General features: G+C 42.7%; 1 protein-coding gene across 1 annotated transcript in view; it reads right to left on the minus strand.

The window, feature by feature from the left end:
* Positions 1–10,256: 10,256 nt before the first annotated feature.
* The window catches only part of TXK (TXK tyrosine kinase), a 41,304-nt gene continuing 32,186 nt past the window's right edge, over positions 10,257–19,374 (minus strand). Inside the window, exons 11-14 of the mRNA XM_005853143.2 lie at positions 17,587–17,651; positions 15,485–15,603; positions 13,832–13,989; positions 10,257–11,245 (exon numbers count right to left, since the gene is read on the minus strand). Coding sequence (XP_005853205.1) covers positions 11,177–11,245; positions 13,832–13,989; positions 15,485–15,603; positions 17,587–17,651 — 411 coding nt within the window. The 3' untranslated portion in view covers positions 10,257–11,176. The remainder of the gene's footprint in view (positions 11,246–13,831; positions 13,990–15,484; positions 15,604–17,586; positions 17,652–19,374) is intronic.

Genomic DNA, 19,374 nt, shown 5'->3' on the forward strand with positions numbered 1-19,374 from the left:
AGTTCAGTTTTTAGTTTATTGAAGTTAAGTTTATGTAATGGCAAAATTATCCCCATTTACTTGTTGGTTATAAAAAAAAGTTTCAAGGTTTTTTAAAATATCTGCACTTAGGTTAATTTTTTTTGTCAATTTCCTTGAAATTCAAACCTGTTTTTTAGAAATGGCTCTCCACAAACTATCTCCCATATAACTGACTCGTCACTGGAACAAAGGGTAGGAGACACTATCTGATCTTCCAGTAATTTCATTGAATAAGATAGGAGCTCAAAGCAGTCAGTATAATGAAATCTCTCAGTCCAGAGATTTATAAGAAGGCGAAGACAGCAGTATAAAAATATTTGGTAGTATTGCATTACATCAAAGTTTACATTTACAAATCCTACACAAATTGCCTCTAGAGCCCCTGTGTTACTAAAACTTCGTTTCATGTAGAGACCACATCACCATGACTTGATCGATTCTCCCTGATTTGATTAGTACTCATATTTGAGAACAACCCGCTCAGTTGTTTCTATGGAAATGAATTGTGTAGGGTAGGAAAGGCCTGTTTCTAGCCTGTGTCCCATGTCCCTTCTTTCCTGCCATTTTATAAATAATATGCAATTCCCTAAATCACATAGTTACCTAGGGCCAGAATGAGAACCAAAATCCAAGTGTCCCAATACCCCAGACTACTCAATCCATGGAATGTAGGCCTATCTAAGGAGGGCTTGGAAACAGCATATCTATCCCAGCAGAGTTAGAACAAACTGATTTTCACCAGCAAGTTGTCTGTAGAGACAAACATTTCGGCACCCTGGCTGCAGGAAGCCACGAGGTGAGCTTAAGTTACAAAGAGTGTTAAATTGTATAACAACGAGCAACATATTCTTCCCAACTGAAAGCTTTGGTTGCACACACACACACACACACACACACACACAGAGTCTTTTGAGAGAGCTGACTATCTGAGCAACCCTTTTTCTATTTCAGTTACAAGTCATGAAGTCCTTTCTTCTTGAGGGAAAACTGAATCTCTAGAAACATCATTATTGTAGGCGAAAACCTTTGAGTTAGAAGGCATTTTAGTTTTCATTTTTTTAAATTCTCACTGAGGATATTTTTCCATTGGTTTTTAGAGAGAGGGAAAGAGAGAGGGAAAAAGAGAGAGAGAAACATCCATGTGAGAGAAGCACAGCGATTGGTTGCCTCCTGCTCAAGCCCAACCAGGGCCCAGGCCAGGGAGGAGCCTGCAACCAAGGTACGTGCCCTTGACCCAAATGGAACTCAGGACCTTTCAGTCCACAGGCCGACACTCTATCCACTGAGCTAAACAGGCTAGGACGGTATTTTAGTTTTTATATGTAAAACTTCCCTGTGGCTGGTGGGCTGAGGGGGGTAGGAATCTTTGCAGGCTTAGCTCTACCTACTGGCCTCAGGAACTTGTCCAACCCTCGGGAGACAGGCCTCACACCAGTTTTCTGCACTGGTGTACTACTAAGGCCACATGGACCTCCCTCCCACCCAATCCTGTAAAGCCCCAGCCACTACTTGACTGGGGGGGGGGGGGAACAGGAGACAGGCCTCACACCAGTTTTCTGCATTGGTTTATTCCTAAAACCATATGGGCCTCCCTACCACCCAGTCCTGTAAAGCCCCAGCCACTACTTGACTCGGGGGGGGTGGTGAAAGGGGAGGCAGATGGGCAGGGTTAGTAGTGGAGATAAAGAAGCCATGCTCTAAGTACCATGTTCCTACAATCCCCTCCCACTTTCTGCCTTCTATGATCCAGCCAGTAACTCCTGACCACCAGTAAACAGCATGCAACTCATCCTGGCCCAAAAGCTTGAATGCCTTCCATAGGGACTCACCGACCATGGAAACCAAATACAGAGTCCTGATTGTTTAGTTTCCACTGAGAAAACCTCTAGCTCTCCCCTAGAATAAATCCTGGGTAATGATATGTGACTCCTCCTTGAGTTATTTGTACCCAACAAACATTCAGAAAATAAACTCAAAGATATCCCGTAGCCTCAGGCCCATTAAAACAGATTGTTCCATCAACCAGGAATGAGCAAAATAGCCCTTTGGCTCAGGTCTCCATCTCTCAATTAGAGTTTGCCTTTGTTTTCACTGTTAACATTTCAGCATATTTCTAGAAGAGTTTTAAGTAAAATATCCTATATAATAAAAGCCTAATATGCTAAGTGTCTGGTCATCCAGTCATTCGTTCAGACAATCAAAGTGTAATATGCTAATGATATGCTAAGGCCACTCAACCGCTCGCTATGATGTGCACTGACCACCAGGGGGCAGATGCTCAATGCAGGAGCTGCTCCCTGAGGGTCAGTGCGCTCCCACCAGGGGAGCGCTGCTCAGCCAGAAGCCAGGCTCATGGCTGGCAAGCGTAGCTGTGGTGGTGGGAGCCTCTCCCGCCTCCCCGGCAGAGCTAAGGATGTCCAACTGTCGGCTTAGGGGGAGCAGGCCTAAGCCATCAGTTGGACATCCCCCGAGGGCTCCCGGATGGGAGAGGGCTCAAGCCAGGCTGAGGAACACCCCCCTCCCCCCGCCCAGTGCACAAATTTCATGCACTGAGCCTCTAGTATTTAAATAAAAGGGATCTCTCTTCTCCTTGACTCATGGAACTGGGAGGCTGGGTCATAATGTACAAGCCTTAGAGGAAACAGACAGAACATAAGTTCTTATGGGTAGAATTGGGTTTTATTTATTGGACTAAATTCCTTCTGAATAATCTTGCATGCACAAAAGAAAAAGAGCAAAGCTACCAGTTTTGAGTCTATTTTCAGGATTACAGGGTGTAAACTTAAGTAATGTGGTCAGTAGGTCTTTTCAACAAGAACTGAGACCTGCAGTATTCAGCAAAGGGAAGCTGCCTGATTGAGTTAATGTGGGCAGAAGGAGGACCCACATTCCAGGCACCATGATGGCTTTCTGTGCGAACCAATCTGGTTCAGAATCAAAAGGACTTAAGCAACTCGATGCAATTCAGGTTACACGCAGCCATTCCACTTGTTATGGGGAGGTGCCTGCTGATTGAAGATTAGCCGGCAGCAAGAGGGAAAACAAAAGTGTGGAGGAACTGGTCAAACAAGATCAAGGTTGTATTATTTGTTTAGCTGCGCACCATGGAGTAGCTGGGGCTGGATGAAGCAAGGACTCTCCATTGGAGCGCGGGATCTACTTGAACAACCTCAGCATAATTTACAGTCCAACAGAGGGAGGATTAACCACTTCCACCAGACACCTCTGTGTGTCCAGGGTCTCCGAAGGGCCGTGACTTCCGAATCATGAATGAGACATAAAGGGTGAGATCTAAAATATGTCGCTAAGCAGAAACACTTTCAGTTTTGCTACCAAGCAGACAAGAAAATGAGGTGACTTCAAAGTCACAAGTCCACTCATCGACTTTCATTCCCCCCAAACAGCAGATGCCACAACACAACAAACCAAGGCATGGAGTATGCTCCCCACCCGCATCCCACCCCATGAGATATACAGAGTAAATCCTACCAGTTTCTCAGCATCTTTAATATCTTCTCCAGAGACCTGTGAACCAAGTGAGGAGAAGATGTGAGCTCCCTGCCTCCAGGTTTCTGGCGCTTTGTGAAAAGGCACTGTATCTCCTTCCCTGTGATTCCATAGCCATTCTGGGGGCTGAAACAGGGAAATGGCAGGCAGGCTAGTCAAGCATATGGTGGGTTTGCAAGGGACAGCTGTTAGTCATCAGGCTTTGATGGATCATTTTCTCCCTTTGTTCCACCTTTTAATAAACTTCACAAGAAGCGTGGGCCCAGAGTAAGCATATCTACATGCACTTAGAGTAGTTTATCTAGCGCAATGATTTTTGGCCCTGGCTGCACATGATTTCACCTACGAGGCTTTTTGAAATTACTATACCTGGGCCCCACCCCGGACCAATTGAGTACAACATCTGAAAGTTGGATACGGGCAACTATTTGTTAAAAGCTCCCCAGATGATTTTAATATGCAGCCAGGGTTGAGAAACACAGAACTAATCTAAGACCCTACCTGTTCTAAGTCACATCCCAATTTCAAAGTCATTTTTTAAAAATTGCTAAAATGTAATATGCACACATTCTGTGGTTGTTTTCAATTTGTTGGGCAGATTTCAGCAACCTTGGAAATAAGGTACCTAACCTGGACCTGAGTAAAAGTGTCAAGTGCAAAAACTGCCAATGGAAGAAGCAGCAGAGTGGTGTCCTTTAGGAATGGGCTTGTCCTCAGTTAGGTGAACATTTGACTAGTAGTGGCTTAAGGAAATAGGGGTTCATTTGTCTCAAAGAACAAGAAGTCAGGAAGTAGGTGACTTAGAGTTGGTGTAGTGCAGGGGTCCTCAAACTACGGCCCGCGGGCCACATGCAAATACAAATATTGTATTTGTTCCCGTTTTGTTTTGTTTTTTACTTCAAAATAAGATATGTGCAGTGTGCATAGGAATTTGTTCATAGTTTTTTTTTTTTAACTATAGTCCGGCCCTCCAACGGTCTGAGGGACAGTGAACTGGCCCCCTGTTTAAAAAGTTTGAGGACCCCTGGTGTAGTGGCTGAGCAATTCCAGGAGGCAGCCAAGCTCTTTCCTTTCTCTGCTCTGTAGATAGGATTGCCAGATTTAACAGCAACAATAAAAACACAAGACACCCAGTTAAATTTGAATTTCAGACAAACAAATTTAGCATCAGTATGTCCCGCGCAATATTTGGAACATACAGAGTGCAATAAAGAATCTGACTCCATTCTTTATGTTTGCTGACAGCTTTCAAGCCCCATCACTTTCCCTTTTCCTTCTGCCCCACATCTGAGCACGCTCATCAGACAGGCTGGGTGCCTCTTCCTTTGGTACCAGCTGGAAGTTCAAACCATGCAAGCCCCACCCAGCCCCTGCACCTCAGCCCCGCCCATCATCACCACAAAACCCCAAGGCTGTCTCCCACCTGCTCTCTCCAGCTACTTTCAGATCTGCTGGGGAGCCTTCCCTGATGTCCTCAGAAACTCTCAAGATGTGAGTCACGGTGTCTCTCATACCCTCTTGGTATGTGTATGATGTCAACAGTCTCAACACTGGGGCCAAATGTGGGATGGGGGAGAGGGGGTCCATCCATTTCTAAGGGTAACCCCAACAGGAGAGGTGACCACAACACACTAAAATATTGTTATTTATCTGAACTGTATCTTTAACTGCACATCTGATATTGTATCTGGCAACACTACCTGTGGGCCTTCCTCTTCACGCCTGTTTCCTCTGAGTCACAGGTGGGCACGCCAACTCCAGGTCTCCAAGCCATGCTCCAAGCAGGAAGAGATTTCCTTCTGGTGAGACTTGGCTTGTTATTGGGGAAGGCAAACTCTCCTTGCCCAGGTGCTTCTGGTTGCATTTCACTATGTGGAACTTGCTGGTGTGGGTGTGCTTGTGGCAAGAGAGCGTAGAAAATTGAGTATTTTAACCTTCATAACAGGAAGAATGAGAGTAGTAGCTGACTCTTGCAAGATAAGCCCATAGCAACTACTAGAAAGTTGTCTGTGGCCTTATGTAATGGGTATAATGTCTTTGAAATACCTTCACCTACCCATAAACCAGAGCTCCCCTCTCTGAATCCTGTTAGCCTTGGGGGCAGGGACTGGATGTAAATGTCCTCTGGGGTGAAAGGTGTGGTCCATGGATCTGCACCTTTGACATCAGCTGGGAGCTTGTTAGAAATGCAGAATATGAGGTCCCACTGTGGATCTACTGAATCAGAACCTGCGTTTTAACGAAGTCCCCAGGCGACTGTGCATAGATTACAGTTTGAGAAGAACTGGCCTGGTTCTCATATTTAAAAGGAGCTTTAAAACTACCGCCATAGATATTGTGATTTAAGTGGTCTAGAGTACAGCCTGGGGATCAGGATTTTGAAAAGCTCCCTATATTATACTAATAAGCAGTGAAGTTTGAGAACCTAGAACAGTGGTTCTCAACTCTGGGTGAGAATCACTTGGGGTAATTTGTTTTAAAACCACCAATGCCTGTGTCCCCCTCAGAGCAGTTAAATCAGAATGAAAAGATGAGTGAAATGGTGGGACCTGAGCAATAGTACTTCCCTAAAGGTCTCAGGTCATTCTAGTTGGGAGGACCACGCCAGGAAGAGGAAGTAAAAAGCTAGCATCCTCTAGCCCAGTGGTTTTGAAAAGAGGGGCAGTGGTAAGTGGTATTATATGGGTTGAAGGTACCATTGAGACAGGTGGATGCAGCAGTGAACAAAACAGACAAAAATACCTGACCTCATACATGTTTACAGTTGCAGGAGGAAGGGGGCAGACAATAGACCAAATAAATAAGTAGCCCTATATGATTTGTTATACAGTGGGGCCTTGACTTACGAGTTTAATTCGTTTCGAGACCGAGCTCGTTAAGGAGCTCATTAACTCAAATTACTCTATCAACTCAATGCAAAAAATCGGCTGAGAGACAGCTGGTATCTCAAAAAACTCGTTAGTCAGGACACTCGTAAGTCAAGGCCCCACTGTATCGTGTTGAGAGCAGAATCTACAGAAAAGGTAGACAGGGAATATTCCTGGTGAGGGTACAATTTTAAATAGTGGTATTAGAGAAATCTCTCACAGAGAGAGTGACATTTGAGCAACAACCTGGAAGTGATGAGGAAGCAAACCATATAGATACCCAGGAAAAGGACTTCTGGTATAGAGAACAGCAGGTGCACAGGTCTTGAGATAAGAAGGTGTCTGGGGTTTGCAAGGGCTCGCATGGGCAAATCAGAGAGGAGCAAGAGATAAATGAGTATGTAGGTACAGGTGACAGCAGTAAACAGAGCATGCCACTCCAATCCAAGCAGATTCATCACCTGCACTTTGAGCTTTCCTAGAAAGTTTACCATAAAAGTCACCAAACCCATGCCTGGATTGCAGGCTCAATCCCTGGTAGGAGGTGTGCAGGAGACAGCCAATCAACGATTCTCTCTCATCATTGATGTTTCTATCTCTCCCTCTCCCTTCCTCTCTATCCCCCCTTCTCTGCTCTGCAGTACATCTCTAATATTTTCTTTATTATCATCCTAAATTACTTCAGTCTTCTCAAGTATTATTTATTTTAGATTGTGCATATAGCATACTATTATGTTGACAACAAAGACTGGGGAGTGGGTGGGTAGATATTATATTGTAGCACAGCTCAAACAAGCAACTTAAAATTGAATATGAGACACCCTTGCCCATAAAAGTCCTTTAGCCATTGTTATGGCCAAGACAATTCCACGTGTTGTTGAGGACGTGAAGCAGCTGGAACACTCATGCACTGCTGCTGGTTATGAATCTGGTTGTATCCGCTTAGGAACACTGTTTGGCACTATTTACAAAAGCTGAATGTACACATAATTGTTAGCCCTGCAATTCCACTCCTAGGTATACCTAACGGAAGTACATACATATTTTCACCAAAAGACATGTAGACGAATGTTCATAGCAGCACTGATCTATAGCCAAAAGTTGGAAACAACCCAAATATCCATCAAGAGTAGAGTAGATAAATAACCTGTAGTATAATTGTATAATGGAAGACTATACAGAGATGAAAATGAATGAAATACAACTACCTATATATAAGATAGATGGATCAAACAAACATATTAAGTGAAAGAAGCCAGGCACAAAGACTACAATGCCATAGGATTCTGTTTACAGAAAGTTTGCGTTGGCAATCAGGATATTGATTGCTGTTGGGGTAATGACTTGAACAGGGAATGAGAATGGATCCTGAAATTCTGGAATGTACCATGTCTTGATCTAGTGCTAGTTTCACAGATGTACTCACTTCGTGAAAATTAAGCTGTATATACAATTTGTGTACTTTATGTGTGGGGAGCAAAGGGTCAACAGCAGTCCTGTCCTGTTTTTCTCCCAGATCTAGACCTACCTGTCTGAGAGGACTTTAGGTTTGCCGTCACCCAGCACCAGTCCCTCGGATATGTCCCAAGATAAGGTAAATCTGGGTACCAGGGCCAGACATGTGTTTTGTAACCGTGAAACCTCTGATCTGTGAGACAGCACATGGGTTGGGAGGCCTGTGAACTGCAGGCCTACAGGACAGGTCGAAAACCAAGGGATAAGCTTCTTTGCATCAAGATGAACACCACACGTCATGGCCTCATTGCCAGCAATCATACGCTCTCCTGGCAGATGAGGGGGGACCCGAGCATCCATGCACATGGAGGACTGGTCGGCTTCCATTGGCACTGAGGGCCGTGCATACTCTTTTTCCTGTCCCGAATCTTTCTAAACAGCTAAATAAACTTAGTGCTGGATTAAATACTATGGTGTCTTGTGAGTTTGATTGCCACTCAAACATGTCACCAATGCAGTGGTGGGACCATGTATTGTGCTTCAATTCAAAGTTTACTAAACAGAAAACATGTTTTGGCTCTTCTTGCCAAAAGGCTATTTACCCTGATCATATCTTCTGCTTGGCCTCCAAGTTCATTCTGTTTTTCTGAGCTTTTCTCTCTGCTTTGACTTCCTGTCTTCTCCTTTTTTAGGGCTCTCACCTACCACCAACCTCTAAACTTCCTGTCCACTCATTATGCAGAACTGTTAACTCAGTGATGACGAACCTATGACACGTGTGTCAGAGGTGACACACAAACTCATTTTTTTGGTTGATTTTTCTTTGTTAAATGGCATTTAAATATATCAAATAAATATCAAAAATATAAATCTTTGTTTTACTATGGTTGCAAATATCAAAAAATTTCTATATGTGACACCGCACCAGAGTTAAGTTAGGGTTTTTCAAAATGCTAATATGCCGAGCTCAAAAGGTTCGCCATCACTGGTTTAACTCTTGAACAATCTCATCCTTAACCAGTCAAGCCACCCACAGAGAGCTTATGTAAATAACTAATACAAAGATCTGTTGCAAAGCAACTCCCTTCCAAAGGGAGTTGTCTAACTACTTCTTAAGGAAATTTTTTCTTTTGTTAGGTAGGGAATGCTGACTCTCTGTCCATGGACATTCCAAATCCAAACATTATCTGAGTCTCAGTTACATTCATGATTCCTGTTCCTAATTTGGTGTTTCAAACTTTTCTAAAATGTTAACACAAAAGGAATAGAACTTGCCTACCATCACCATAGATGCTCTTAGAAGTCCCTGCTGCCACCCTACGACTCCCAGGATAACTTACCTGTACCACCACTCTGCTCTGTGCCCTGTCTCCCTGCACGGCATTGAGAGTGACGGCAGATGCTCTGTGGGCACTCCCAGCATTTCAGTGTTCGGTATGTTGTTGTTTTCTTTTGAGGGGAGAGTGAGGACTGCTAAGCTTAGTAAAACCCAAGAAAGACATCTTACTGCCTATATTGGTACTACTTTATTTCCTGTTATAACATTAACCTCCCCTCCCTCTGCTTTTGCTGCTTAATAGTCTCATGGCCTCTTGAGCTACACTTTCACATCATTTTACTTGAACTATGGTCTCAGTAGTAGGAGCCCTCTGTCTTCCCTCCCCGTAGCAGAAGCCACGAGGAAAGCAGGTGATAATCTCAGAAATGGCACAGTGTCTCAGACAAACATGTCTGAGGCCCCCACTTGAGTTATCAAGATTCTTCTGGTGCCTGATGTTTGATTATTTCAACGCATATTTATTGGATACTATTGATATTCAAAGATGTCGTTCTTAGAGTGGGCAAATATGATTTAAAATCACAACCACTGACAGCCAGCAACTTAGAATCTAAAAAAATATATATAAAACAAGTTCCTTCAGAACCACGATGCAGGGCAGGATAGCATAAAAATAATGGGCTCCTGTTGTTAGACCCCACGGTAATGATACGTGTGCTTTCTATCATAACCTTCTTCGCATGGAACTTCTGAAGCACTCAGAATGATAAAGATCCGTTTCCAATCATTCCTACAAACAGTGCATGAGAAATTAAGATTTTATTATGACTGCTGGTTGCTTAATCATGAATTCAAAACCCTGGACTTCAGAAATGAAGGAGCCTGATGTAACAGTTGGTTGTCTTATTTTTGCCTCCCTCTTGTTCTTGTGGAAAAACCAAGTCATCTTCTGGTAAGGTGCAGGAGGTACTTCTTAAGTTGGCCAATGTCACATGGACAAAGTGTGAAATCTTGGAATTGAAATTCAGGCTCTGAACTGCCCCTGACAATGGATGTTGGGTCCAAGTTCCTCTGTTATGGACTTGATTTCTTTGGACGCCAGGAATTGGAAAAAGACATGAGCAGGCATAGGGAGACGGGTCATGCTTTATTGCAAACAAAGCAGACAACTGCCTGGTCAGTGGCACCTTATATACTCACTCAAACAAAAGAGGCCTCCTGCCAATTAGTGACATCTGTGCTACATGAACATAAGTAGGTTATATAAGGGTGCGCCTGCACAGTACAGTGATACTGCTGAGTCATTGCCTTTTCGCATGCGTATGGCAAATGGGCCTTTAACATGCAGTGTCCTCTGGCCAGAGTCCCCACAATGGGTATTACTGGACAGGGAAATGTTACCAGGACCTGTACAAAGAAGAATGTGTGTTGTCTACTACAGCAATGTTTAAAACTGGAATATAAGAAACTGTCCCCAAAAGTATCAGGTATGTGCAAAAACAATTTGTTAAATAACATAGGGAAGACTATACAGGACAGTTCCAGACTGCTCACAGGCATGTGGTTTGTAAAATGAAGGTAAGTTTCTAGAAAGATCTGTGTAGATCCAAAGCATGAGATTCTGCAGGGGAGGCTCCTTTAGTCCATGACTTGGCAAAATTTATTTTCATCTTCTGTGCATGGCTGACTGACGTAAAGAGTGTCACTCCTCTTCAGGAAATAAATTCCCTCCACCCTCAAAGAATCACGTTTCCATGAACCCTCAGGGGTTCTCAGGGCTATTCTTATAAATGCGATAGAGCATTTGTCCCATTTTCATAAATAGGGCATGAAGAATGAAGAGTTTAGAAGTCCCTCTCAAACATGTAGGAAATCTGTTGTCAGGATATTCTTAAATTTTATAAAACATTTGGGAAGCCTGTGATCTTGATAATGTTTCCAAGAGGCAGCAACTCTGAAGGAAGATATTCACCAACAGTGACCCACACAGCTTTTCCTTTTGAGACAATTTGGCGACACGATCTTCTGGGTTGGCATTCCACTCAAGTCACCAAGTTTCTGCAATCTCAGAGAGAACCCGCAGCAGCTCAGCAAACGTAGGACGGCCTTTAGGTTTCTGGAAAAGGGAAGCAGAGGTGGTCAGCTCAGCTTCAGACTCACTCAGACACCAGTTCCGGAACCTGCCAGCACGGACCTGGATCCAGGCTAGTTCTCCACAAACAGAAGAGAAAGACACCTTGGCTGTCCCACGGGGCGTGATTGGCAGTGGCGTGAGGTAGGATGTGAAAATCTAAGATAGAGGGCACTGCAAAGATAAAATGGCTAGAGCTGCAAACACTAGCCACATGTGGCTATTTAAATTTCAACTAATTCAATTAAGTACATTTTAAAACTCAGTTTTCAGTCACACCAGCCACTTTGCAAGTCTTCATGGCCAGTCATGGCCACCATGTTGGATAGCACAGACATAGCACATTTCCGTCATCATAGAAGGTTCTGTTGGCCAGTACTGCCTGAGATCGACTTGGATAATTTGATATGCATGAGGTAAGGGAAGAGCGGGGAAAGAAGGGGCATCTAGAGTACTAGGCTCCCACACGCAGTCCCAGTTATTTACTACACCTGATCCCCTGTAGAAAGAAGGATTTCAATCACAAAGCAAAAGACATGTTTTCATAAGGGACTTGGCAGGTCCTGGAGCACAAGCTGTGCTTTCTTGAGGCTTAGTTAGCAAAGTCCCTGGCCACGGGCCAAGGACTGGAGCATTTTCCTATGTCCCCGTGGGCTGTGGTTTGGCTTTGGCTCCATGAGGAAGAGGAGATGACCCTGTTGGCAAATGGAACTACTCATGGTAGCCCACATTCTCACCAAGGCATAGGCGGCAGGGTTAGTGGGGAGACAGACACCCTTAATGGCTTTTGAATAATAAAAAAGAGCAAAGGAAGATGTGAGCTCATGTGAGAATCCTCCTTGAAATTCCAAGAATATATGGTGAAGGTTTGTAGGGGCTGAAGTTCCACAGTCACTAGAGACTATGAAACGTGTGTATCAATGCTATTATTATCATGTTGGATCTAGAGGCGCCTAAGCCCTTGGGGCAAAAGTTGTAGGCAAAATCAACTTTGCAAACAAGTACATCAACATAACCAAAACACTGCTTTAATCCGTGTTCCAACTGTTATTTGAGACTGATGTCACTTACTTCCCCCTTCTTTGTCTCCTCCCCACAAAAATATAAAATTTCAATAGGTATTTTATTGTATGTATAAGTATACATACATATCCTATATAATAAAAGCCTAATATGCTAAGTGTCTGGTCATCCGGTCGTCTGGTCGTCCATTCAACCAATCAAAGCATAATATGCTAATGATATGCTAAGGCTGCTCAACTGCTCGCTATGATGTGCACTGACCACCAGGAGGAAGATGCTCCAACAGGTAGGTGAGCTTGCTGCTGGGGTCTAGCTGATCGGGACTGAGCGAGATGAGCCAGACATGCCCTGGAGCCCTTTCATGGTCCCTCCCCGGCTGGCCAACCTCCCATGTCCCTTCCCAGGCTGATCGTACATCGGTGGGGTCCCTCGGCCTGACCTGCAACCTCTCACAATCTGGGACCCCTAGGGGGATGTCAGAGAGCCAGTTTCAGCCCGATCCCACAGGCCAGGCCAAGGGACCCCACTGGTGCACGAATTCATGCACTGAGCCTCTAGTACAATAGCTCAATTCCTGAGCTATTTACAATGTTAATGCAAAGATGTTCTTAAGACAGCTGTTTGCTACTAAAAGCCTGCAAGATTCTTTGCAGATCAGTTAGTCATATGTAAAATATTTTCATACACCAGGTATCTTTATAAAATTAATACTTCGCTGGGTGTGAACAACCACATCATTCTTGAAATATTGAATTTTTCAGTGTTTGTGGACTGGAGATCAAGTGGTTTCTTTTTCAGCCAGGAGGAAATTCCTCACCCAGCTGTGGTTTTTCTGGGCTGAAACTGTCAACTGGAAAGAGAGGAGCTGTCAAAATCACTGGGGAGTCTGATGTGACAGGAGGGGTGTATTGAATCAATGCCCAGAAAAGACAGTAGTGAGACATAAACCCCTCTGGCTTTATTTTTAAGCTTGGCATTTCAAGAAAAAGAGAAATTGGGCTCCCTAAAGATCATTTCCTGAGAAGTTCCTGGCACCCTTTCTGCCTTCATTCTGTTCTGGTTTAATCTCTCTATCAAGAGTCCTGAGTGCACCAAGAGAGATGAAACCCACTATGTTTAGCCTTGGAAAAGCAAGACAAATTAGTAGAGTGAAGTAAGTAAAAACGCCATCCTTCTCTCCCAATGTGGAAGTTTAACAAACCTGATTCTACCTTCAGTTCCCACCCACCAGTTCCTAAAAGGTGTAAACCAGCTAATCACTGAGGCTTTACTTGCAAGAGTTTCTGCAGGAACCAATCGCAGAAAGATAAGACTTGGAAAATATCCTGAATTCCTCAGATGAAAGGCCATTGTTAAAAACAGAATAGATTAATGACTTTGCAGTGGGAGTTTCAGAGAGAAATAGTGCTTCTGGCTCTCAGGGGTCATTACGAAGGAACAGACACCTTTTCCTGCCATGATGGGGTCCTGCAGTGAGGTATGTGATACATGGGTCTGCTCTCAGATGCTGGGGCTGCCAACCTTCACGGGAAAGTGAGGGACACTCACCTCATGCCAGCAGTGGTACATGACTTCATAGATGGACATTGGTGCCAGGCGAGGGCGGTACAGCCTGAAGCCTTTAGAAATGGCTTCCACAACTTGCAAATTTGACTTATTTTCAAAAGGCGTTCTCCCTTCTGTAAAAACTTCCCACATCAAAACACCTGCAAAGATAATGCACAAAAACCAGAGGGTAGAGAGAAATGGTTACTTAGAACTGAAAGAACTGTCTCAAATTGTACGGCATTATCTTCCTCTTTCAGTCGTTGCATGATAATCACCCAGAATGAGAGCAGGTCCATCTAGGGATTGTGTGCATCTTCGTTTTAGGACAGGCCTGTAATCTGAGAATGTTCCAGTTGGAAACGATGCCTTTCCTTTCCCATTGGCCTTGTCTGCCTCCTTGTTGGAAGACATTGCTGCCAGCACTTTCCTTTATAAGTATTCTCGTGTCCCCACACCTTGAAATCAATAAACCTTTTTGCCATTGCACAGAAAACAACAGAATTGTCTGAGGCCCTGCTGCCTGCTAAGACCAAGAGTTGACCAGCTAGCAGATGGCTTGCATCCCCCTCCAACACTGGAAGTTAGACTGCTGGGTTGAGCAGAAGACTACCTAGCAAGGGCTCTGCACATAAACAGGTGTTGATTGATTAATTGATTGATTCATGAAACTTCTTCGAGTCTCCCAATTTGAGTTTATTTAATAATTCACTTATTCTACAAATTTGTATTAGGTATTAAGAGGCCAGGCCTATGCTAGAGCCAGAGGGTTCTTAAGAATGACACCAGTCCGGGTGCTCAAGAACCGCACTTGTCCAAGGGGGCTGAAGAGAGACAAGTGGGCAGGTAAAACTCCAGTTCTCATTGTTCTGCAGCCATTTAATGAGGCCCTTGGGTTGCTATCTATTTGTCTCAGGACATAACTCTCCAGTAGAGCTTAAAATGTCACCTGCCAAGACTACCACATGTCAGTGGAAAGGTAATGAGATCAATGACACAAGTTTAACCTTATTGTGACAATAAAATTCACACCCTGCTGAGGATATAGCTGTCCCTCCAAACCCAAGAAGCCATCCAGGAAAGTCGGGGTGACAGGGAGTAGATAATCACACATTTGTTGCCACTCTTAGAAAATCATTTAGAAGAACAGACTCCATTGGGCATGGGTCTACAGTGCCTCTTTCTCAGGGAAGAACATTACCCAATATAAGTATCGATTGACAGATCCCAAGGAGGCCTATGTCTAAATTCTACAAAATTTGACGGTAATGAAGGAAATTAGGGGATGTTGCATAGCAGTTAGACAATGAAGTTTATCAATTACATTCGAAAGTCAATGACCCCATAAGATCAGTTTTCCGTACAAGTCTCTGTGGTGTGGACATGTCGGCTGAGTTTGTTTCCTAGATCAGAAGACTCGATACCCTCTTATGGTTTCACAGCAAGTGCTCAGTGGGAAAGGAAAAGATCCAATAGGCAGACTTATGTCAGAAGGTGAAGGACACCAGTTGCCGAAGACAGCCTGGGTGTGTTCAGAACACTTAAGACAGAAAGCACTGTTTTCCAATGCTGCATGCTGTTACGAAATCAAAATGTTAAGAGACTGGCCTATTTTATGACATAAAGCTCCATTAAAAGAACATTAAATTCACTCACCAAATGACCAGACATCAGATTTGCTACTGTACTTGTTGAAATGGAAAACTTCCGGAGGGGACCACTTGACTGGGAACTTGGCTCCAGAAGAACTGATGTATTCATCATCCAAAACGTACCTAAGGCCATCAGATTGCAAAGCACATTGTGTTTCGTGTTACCTCCAAGTTCTGTTTACTTCAAGTCCCTTCAGTGAAGTCAGTTCTAGAAGACAACGTGTTTTACCCCCCAAAAGTTCTGCATGCCCTCCCTTTTTGTTTTCAAAGTGGGAAAGCAGTCCTTAGAGCGTTTCTTTTCCAAGCCAAGCCTCAATTTTGTTTATTTTATTTGGGTCTCAAAAAACCATAGCCATTCTTCAGTCCAAAACATACCTTACTCATTATGCTAATTACAATAAAATCTGCAAAGAAGTGTGCTGAATGGTCTAACAACCAAGGTTATAGAAAAGGAAATAAAAATAAATATATAATAAAAAAGAAATTTACAGCTGAATGTCTTCTTTTGTTTCTGCATATTTTTTGTGGAACAGAGAAGGGGGAAATAAAAGTATTTGAACATAATATATTTGAGGTGGAAAATTTCTAATGCATTAAAATGACCCTATAGGGAAGGAAATCAGTAGTAGCTACCACCTCCTTTTAAAAATAACAAAGAAATTGAACCCTCTCTCTTTTTTGAGAATCCAAGAATCTCTTTTTTGGATATTTGCAGAAATATCCAAGAATGGGCATCTGGAGAGAAGAGAGGATAGCTAACGTGCTATGTAGCCTCTTGTCTTGAGTATGTAGTATAGTATTTTTACATTTATCTATTAATGCTTCCCCACATTGCACTTCTTTTCCCCATATACTCTACCTCACCCCATCTTTAAGGTCTTTATTGAACCAGAAGTCATTCTACTAAAGGGAAAGAATGAATCATAGAAAACAAAAGGGAAAGAACCATTTTTCATAGCTTTTGAGCTTCCAGAGAAGGAGAAGGATGGAATTATTAACAAAATATTTGGGAGAATGGCTCATATGGGAGAATAAGAGTGAGACCTACCCCCAACACTACTACCATCTATCTCTCTAGAAAAGGCCCCTTGAGCCGGGAAGTAGCGTGGAGAAGGGAAAGGGAAGAAATATTAAACCTGAGTGGGTGGCTGAGGTAGAGAACTGACCCTGCACCCTACATGAGCTTCCCCAATCACATAGCAGAGAAAGAAGACCCCACGTCACCACAATAGGTTAGTGGGATTCAAAAGCAAAACAGAACCTGTGCCTTCTTTCCCGGGTGGAGCCCAGGAGAGGCAGAAAGATCACAGAGAACAAAAAGCTCTGGATGTGGGGAAATGGGGCCTTAGATAGCCCCCAGGAATGTCAGATAGGAAGGAATCTTGCAGACAGAAACTCAGGATGAGTCAGTGGCCACCTGTGTGGATGGCCAGCCAAGCACAAAACAAGAGGATGGTGACTGCAAGGAAGCCAGTGTCAGTGGACAATAGACAATAACAAGGAGCGGACAGGCCATCCCCCTACCAGTACTATGGCCCCAAGAAACACACAGAACTGGGATTTGGGCCCTGATGAGAGTCAAGGAGAAACCATGAATTGACTGAAATTAAATTTCTAGCAACCTGGAGGAAAGGGTAAAAATAGAAACTGCAAGGAGTTATAAAGAATATGGTTAGATTTTTTACACTTTTGAGCTGTAGACTTAAAGTCAACTCCTATGGCAGATAATAGGGATGTATGATGATGACATAGAAAAATCAGAACTGAGCAAACAAATTATTTTTTCTTTCAGAAATATAGAGAGCCATATATATATATATATCTTAATCTTACACATATAATGAGTAGACTGAGAATTACTTTTAATTTTAAGATATGTCACAGTTTTATTAATGATGATATATGAAAAGAGATCAGAATAGCCCACAGAGTCCATTTACCTCACAGTTAAAATTGGTGCATGTCCTAAAATTCAAAGTGGGTCAGCAGGCCATACAGCCACATTAACAGGGCGGAAAAAGCAAAGCCAATAACATCTTTCAGTTTGTCAATAGACAAATACAAGATTTTCTTTTATAATAAACAATAGCAAAATATGTCATGTACCTTGTCATTCCGAAGTCCGAAATTTTTACTATACTTGTAGAACTGACCAAACAATTTCTTGCCGCCTATAAAAGAAGAAGAGAACCCGAGTTTGAATATAAGTTTTGCTTTCGAGTTTCTACTCTCGTTTTCCTTCGTTTACTTGGGACCCAGCCTACTTCTCTATGTGGGCAGCCTGTTATTTTTATGGTGGCACCTGTGACAGGTGGGGGATGTATATGAGTTGGCATATCTGCCCTCACATGGCAGATTTTAATGATTCTTCAGAGAAAGAACAAAAAAGTGAAAAGAAATTGTAATACTTTTCTTTTTAAAGATTTTTTTATATTTTCAAAAAGTATCCTCGATAAATATGAAGAGTAACTCCATCTTAATGAGGAAATCCTCTTAAATAAAGATGGTAAACTATGACTCTTGACATAAAAAATAGTGTGTATTTTTAAATGTATCTTAAATAAAAAGAAGGCTCAATATACATGACAAATAAGGGATAGTCGTTACATATCTTTGGGACATGTCATTGTCCCATTGTCCCATTGTCCCATTGCTAATAAAAATTAAGAACTTGTATTTTAAAACTTACATCTCATTGAGTATAACTATTTACAATGATACTTTCACATTTCTTAATATTACCACAGTGAACTAAATATAGTTCTATATAATGCAGCGATGATCTATCTGATGCCAATCGTTCTATTTTCAGTCAACCTAATCAAGAAAATTATTATTTGGTTATTTTGATAGAATTTTTCTCTTATCAAATTTTTGTGGTGTAGTTAGTCCTAAAATAAAAGCAAGAATCTTGAAATGGTTAAGTCAGAAGGAGCCAGTTGGGAAGATGTTGACAAGGGCTGGCCATCTCAAAGACAGACCACAAGGCAGCCCTTGGAAGGGAAAGATTCCTTGTTGCTGATATATTTTAAGTGGCATCCAGGTGGATAAAATAGAACACAAAGGAAAACAATGAAGGAAGAGATGAAGGATAGGAGAGTCTGCAAGAAGACCCCCTGGAGCAAAGAGAATGATCAGAACTGTCAACTGAGTTTTAAATTCTAACCCTGATCAGGAAAGACAAACCTGCAGAGTCTAGGAAGGTGAGCTAGGTGGAATGGATGCCAAATCCATCCACTCAAAAATCTGCTTGATAGCTACTTTGTGCTACTGGGGAATATGCCAGGAAGGATGCAAAAGAATGGTCCTGCTATGTAATAACAATAGTAAGCATTGCTGAGCTCTCCTCTGAGCCAAGCATTGTGTTAAGTGTTTATTCATATTAATTCATGTAACCCTCCCAATAAGCCCATATGAGGGAGGTGCTTAAATCACTACCACTTTGCTAGATAACTAGCATCTTAGCTGGTAAGAAACAGAGGTGAATTTCAACCCAGACAGTCCAGCTCTGGAGCAGTGGTTCTCAATCTTGACTGCACAGGGGACTTTCCATGAAACGTTTCAAAAAATATTGATGGCTGGATTCCACTTTCAGAGATCCTGGTTTAATTGTTCTGGGTATGATCTGGCTATTGTGATGTTTTAAAAGCTCCTAGGCCTTGATCTCCAGGAGTTTAGAGTCTAGCATTTGTGTAAACAATAAAAACAATTAGGAAGTAGAAATAATAAAATAATAAGTTCCATGCATTATAAGTTATGTAGGACAAGCAATGGTGTGCTGGGGCCAATGAAATTATGCCTCCTTTCTCTCTCTAAAATATTTCAGCTGGAATGATGAATAATATGGTCATTCTGGTCATGGTGATGGAAGTACAGGACTACCTCTAGGTGACA

The sequence above is a fragment of the Myotis brandtii genome, unplaced genomic scaffold, assembly GCF_000412655.1.
Source record: "Myotis brandtii unplaced genomic scaffold, ASM41265v1 scaffold10, whole genome shotgun sequence".
In the NCBI taxonomy this organism is placed as follows: Eukaryota; Metazoa; Chordata; class Mammalia; order Chiroptera; family Vespertilionidae; genus Myotis; species Myotis brandtii.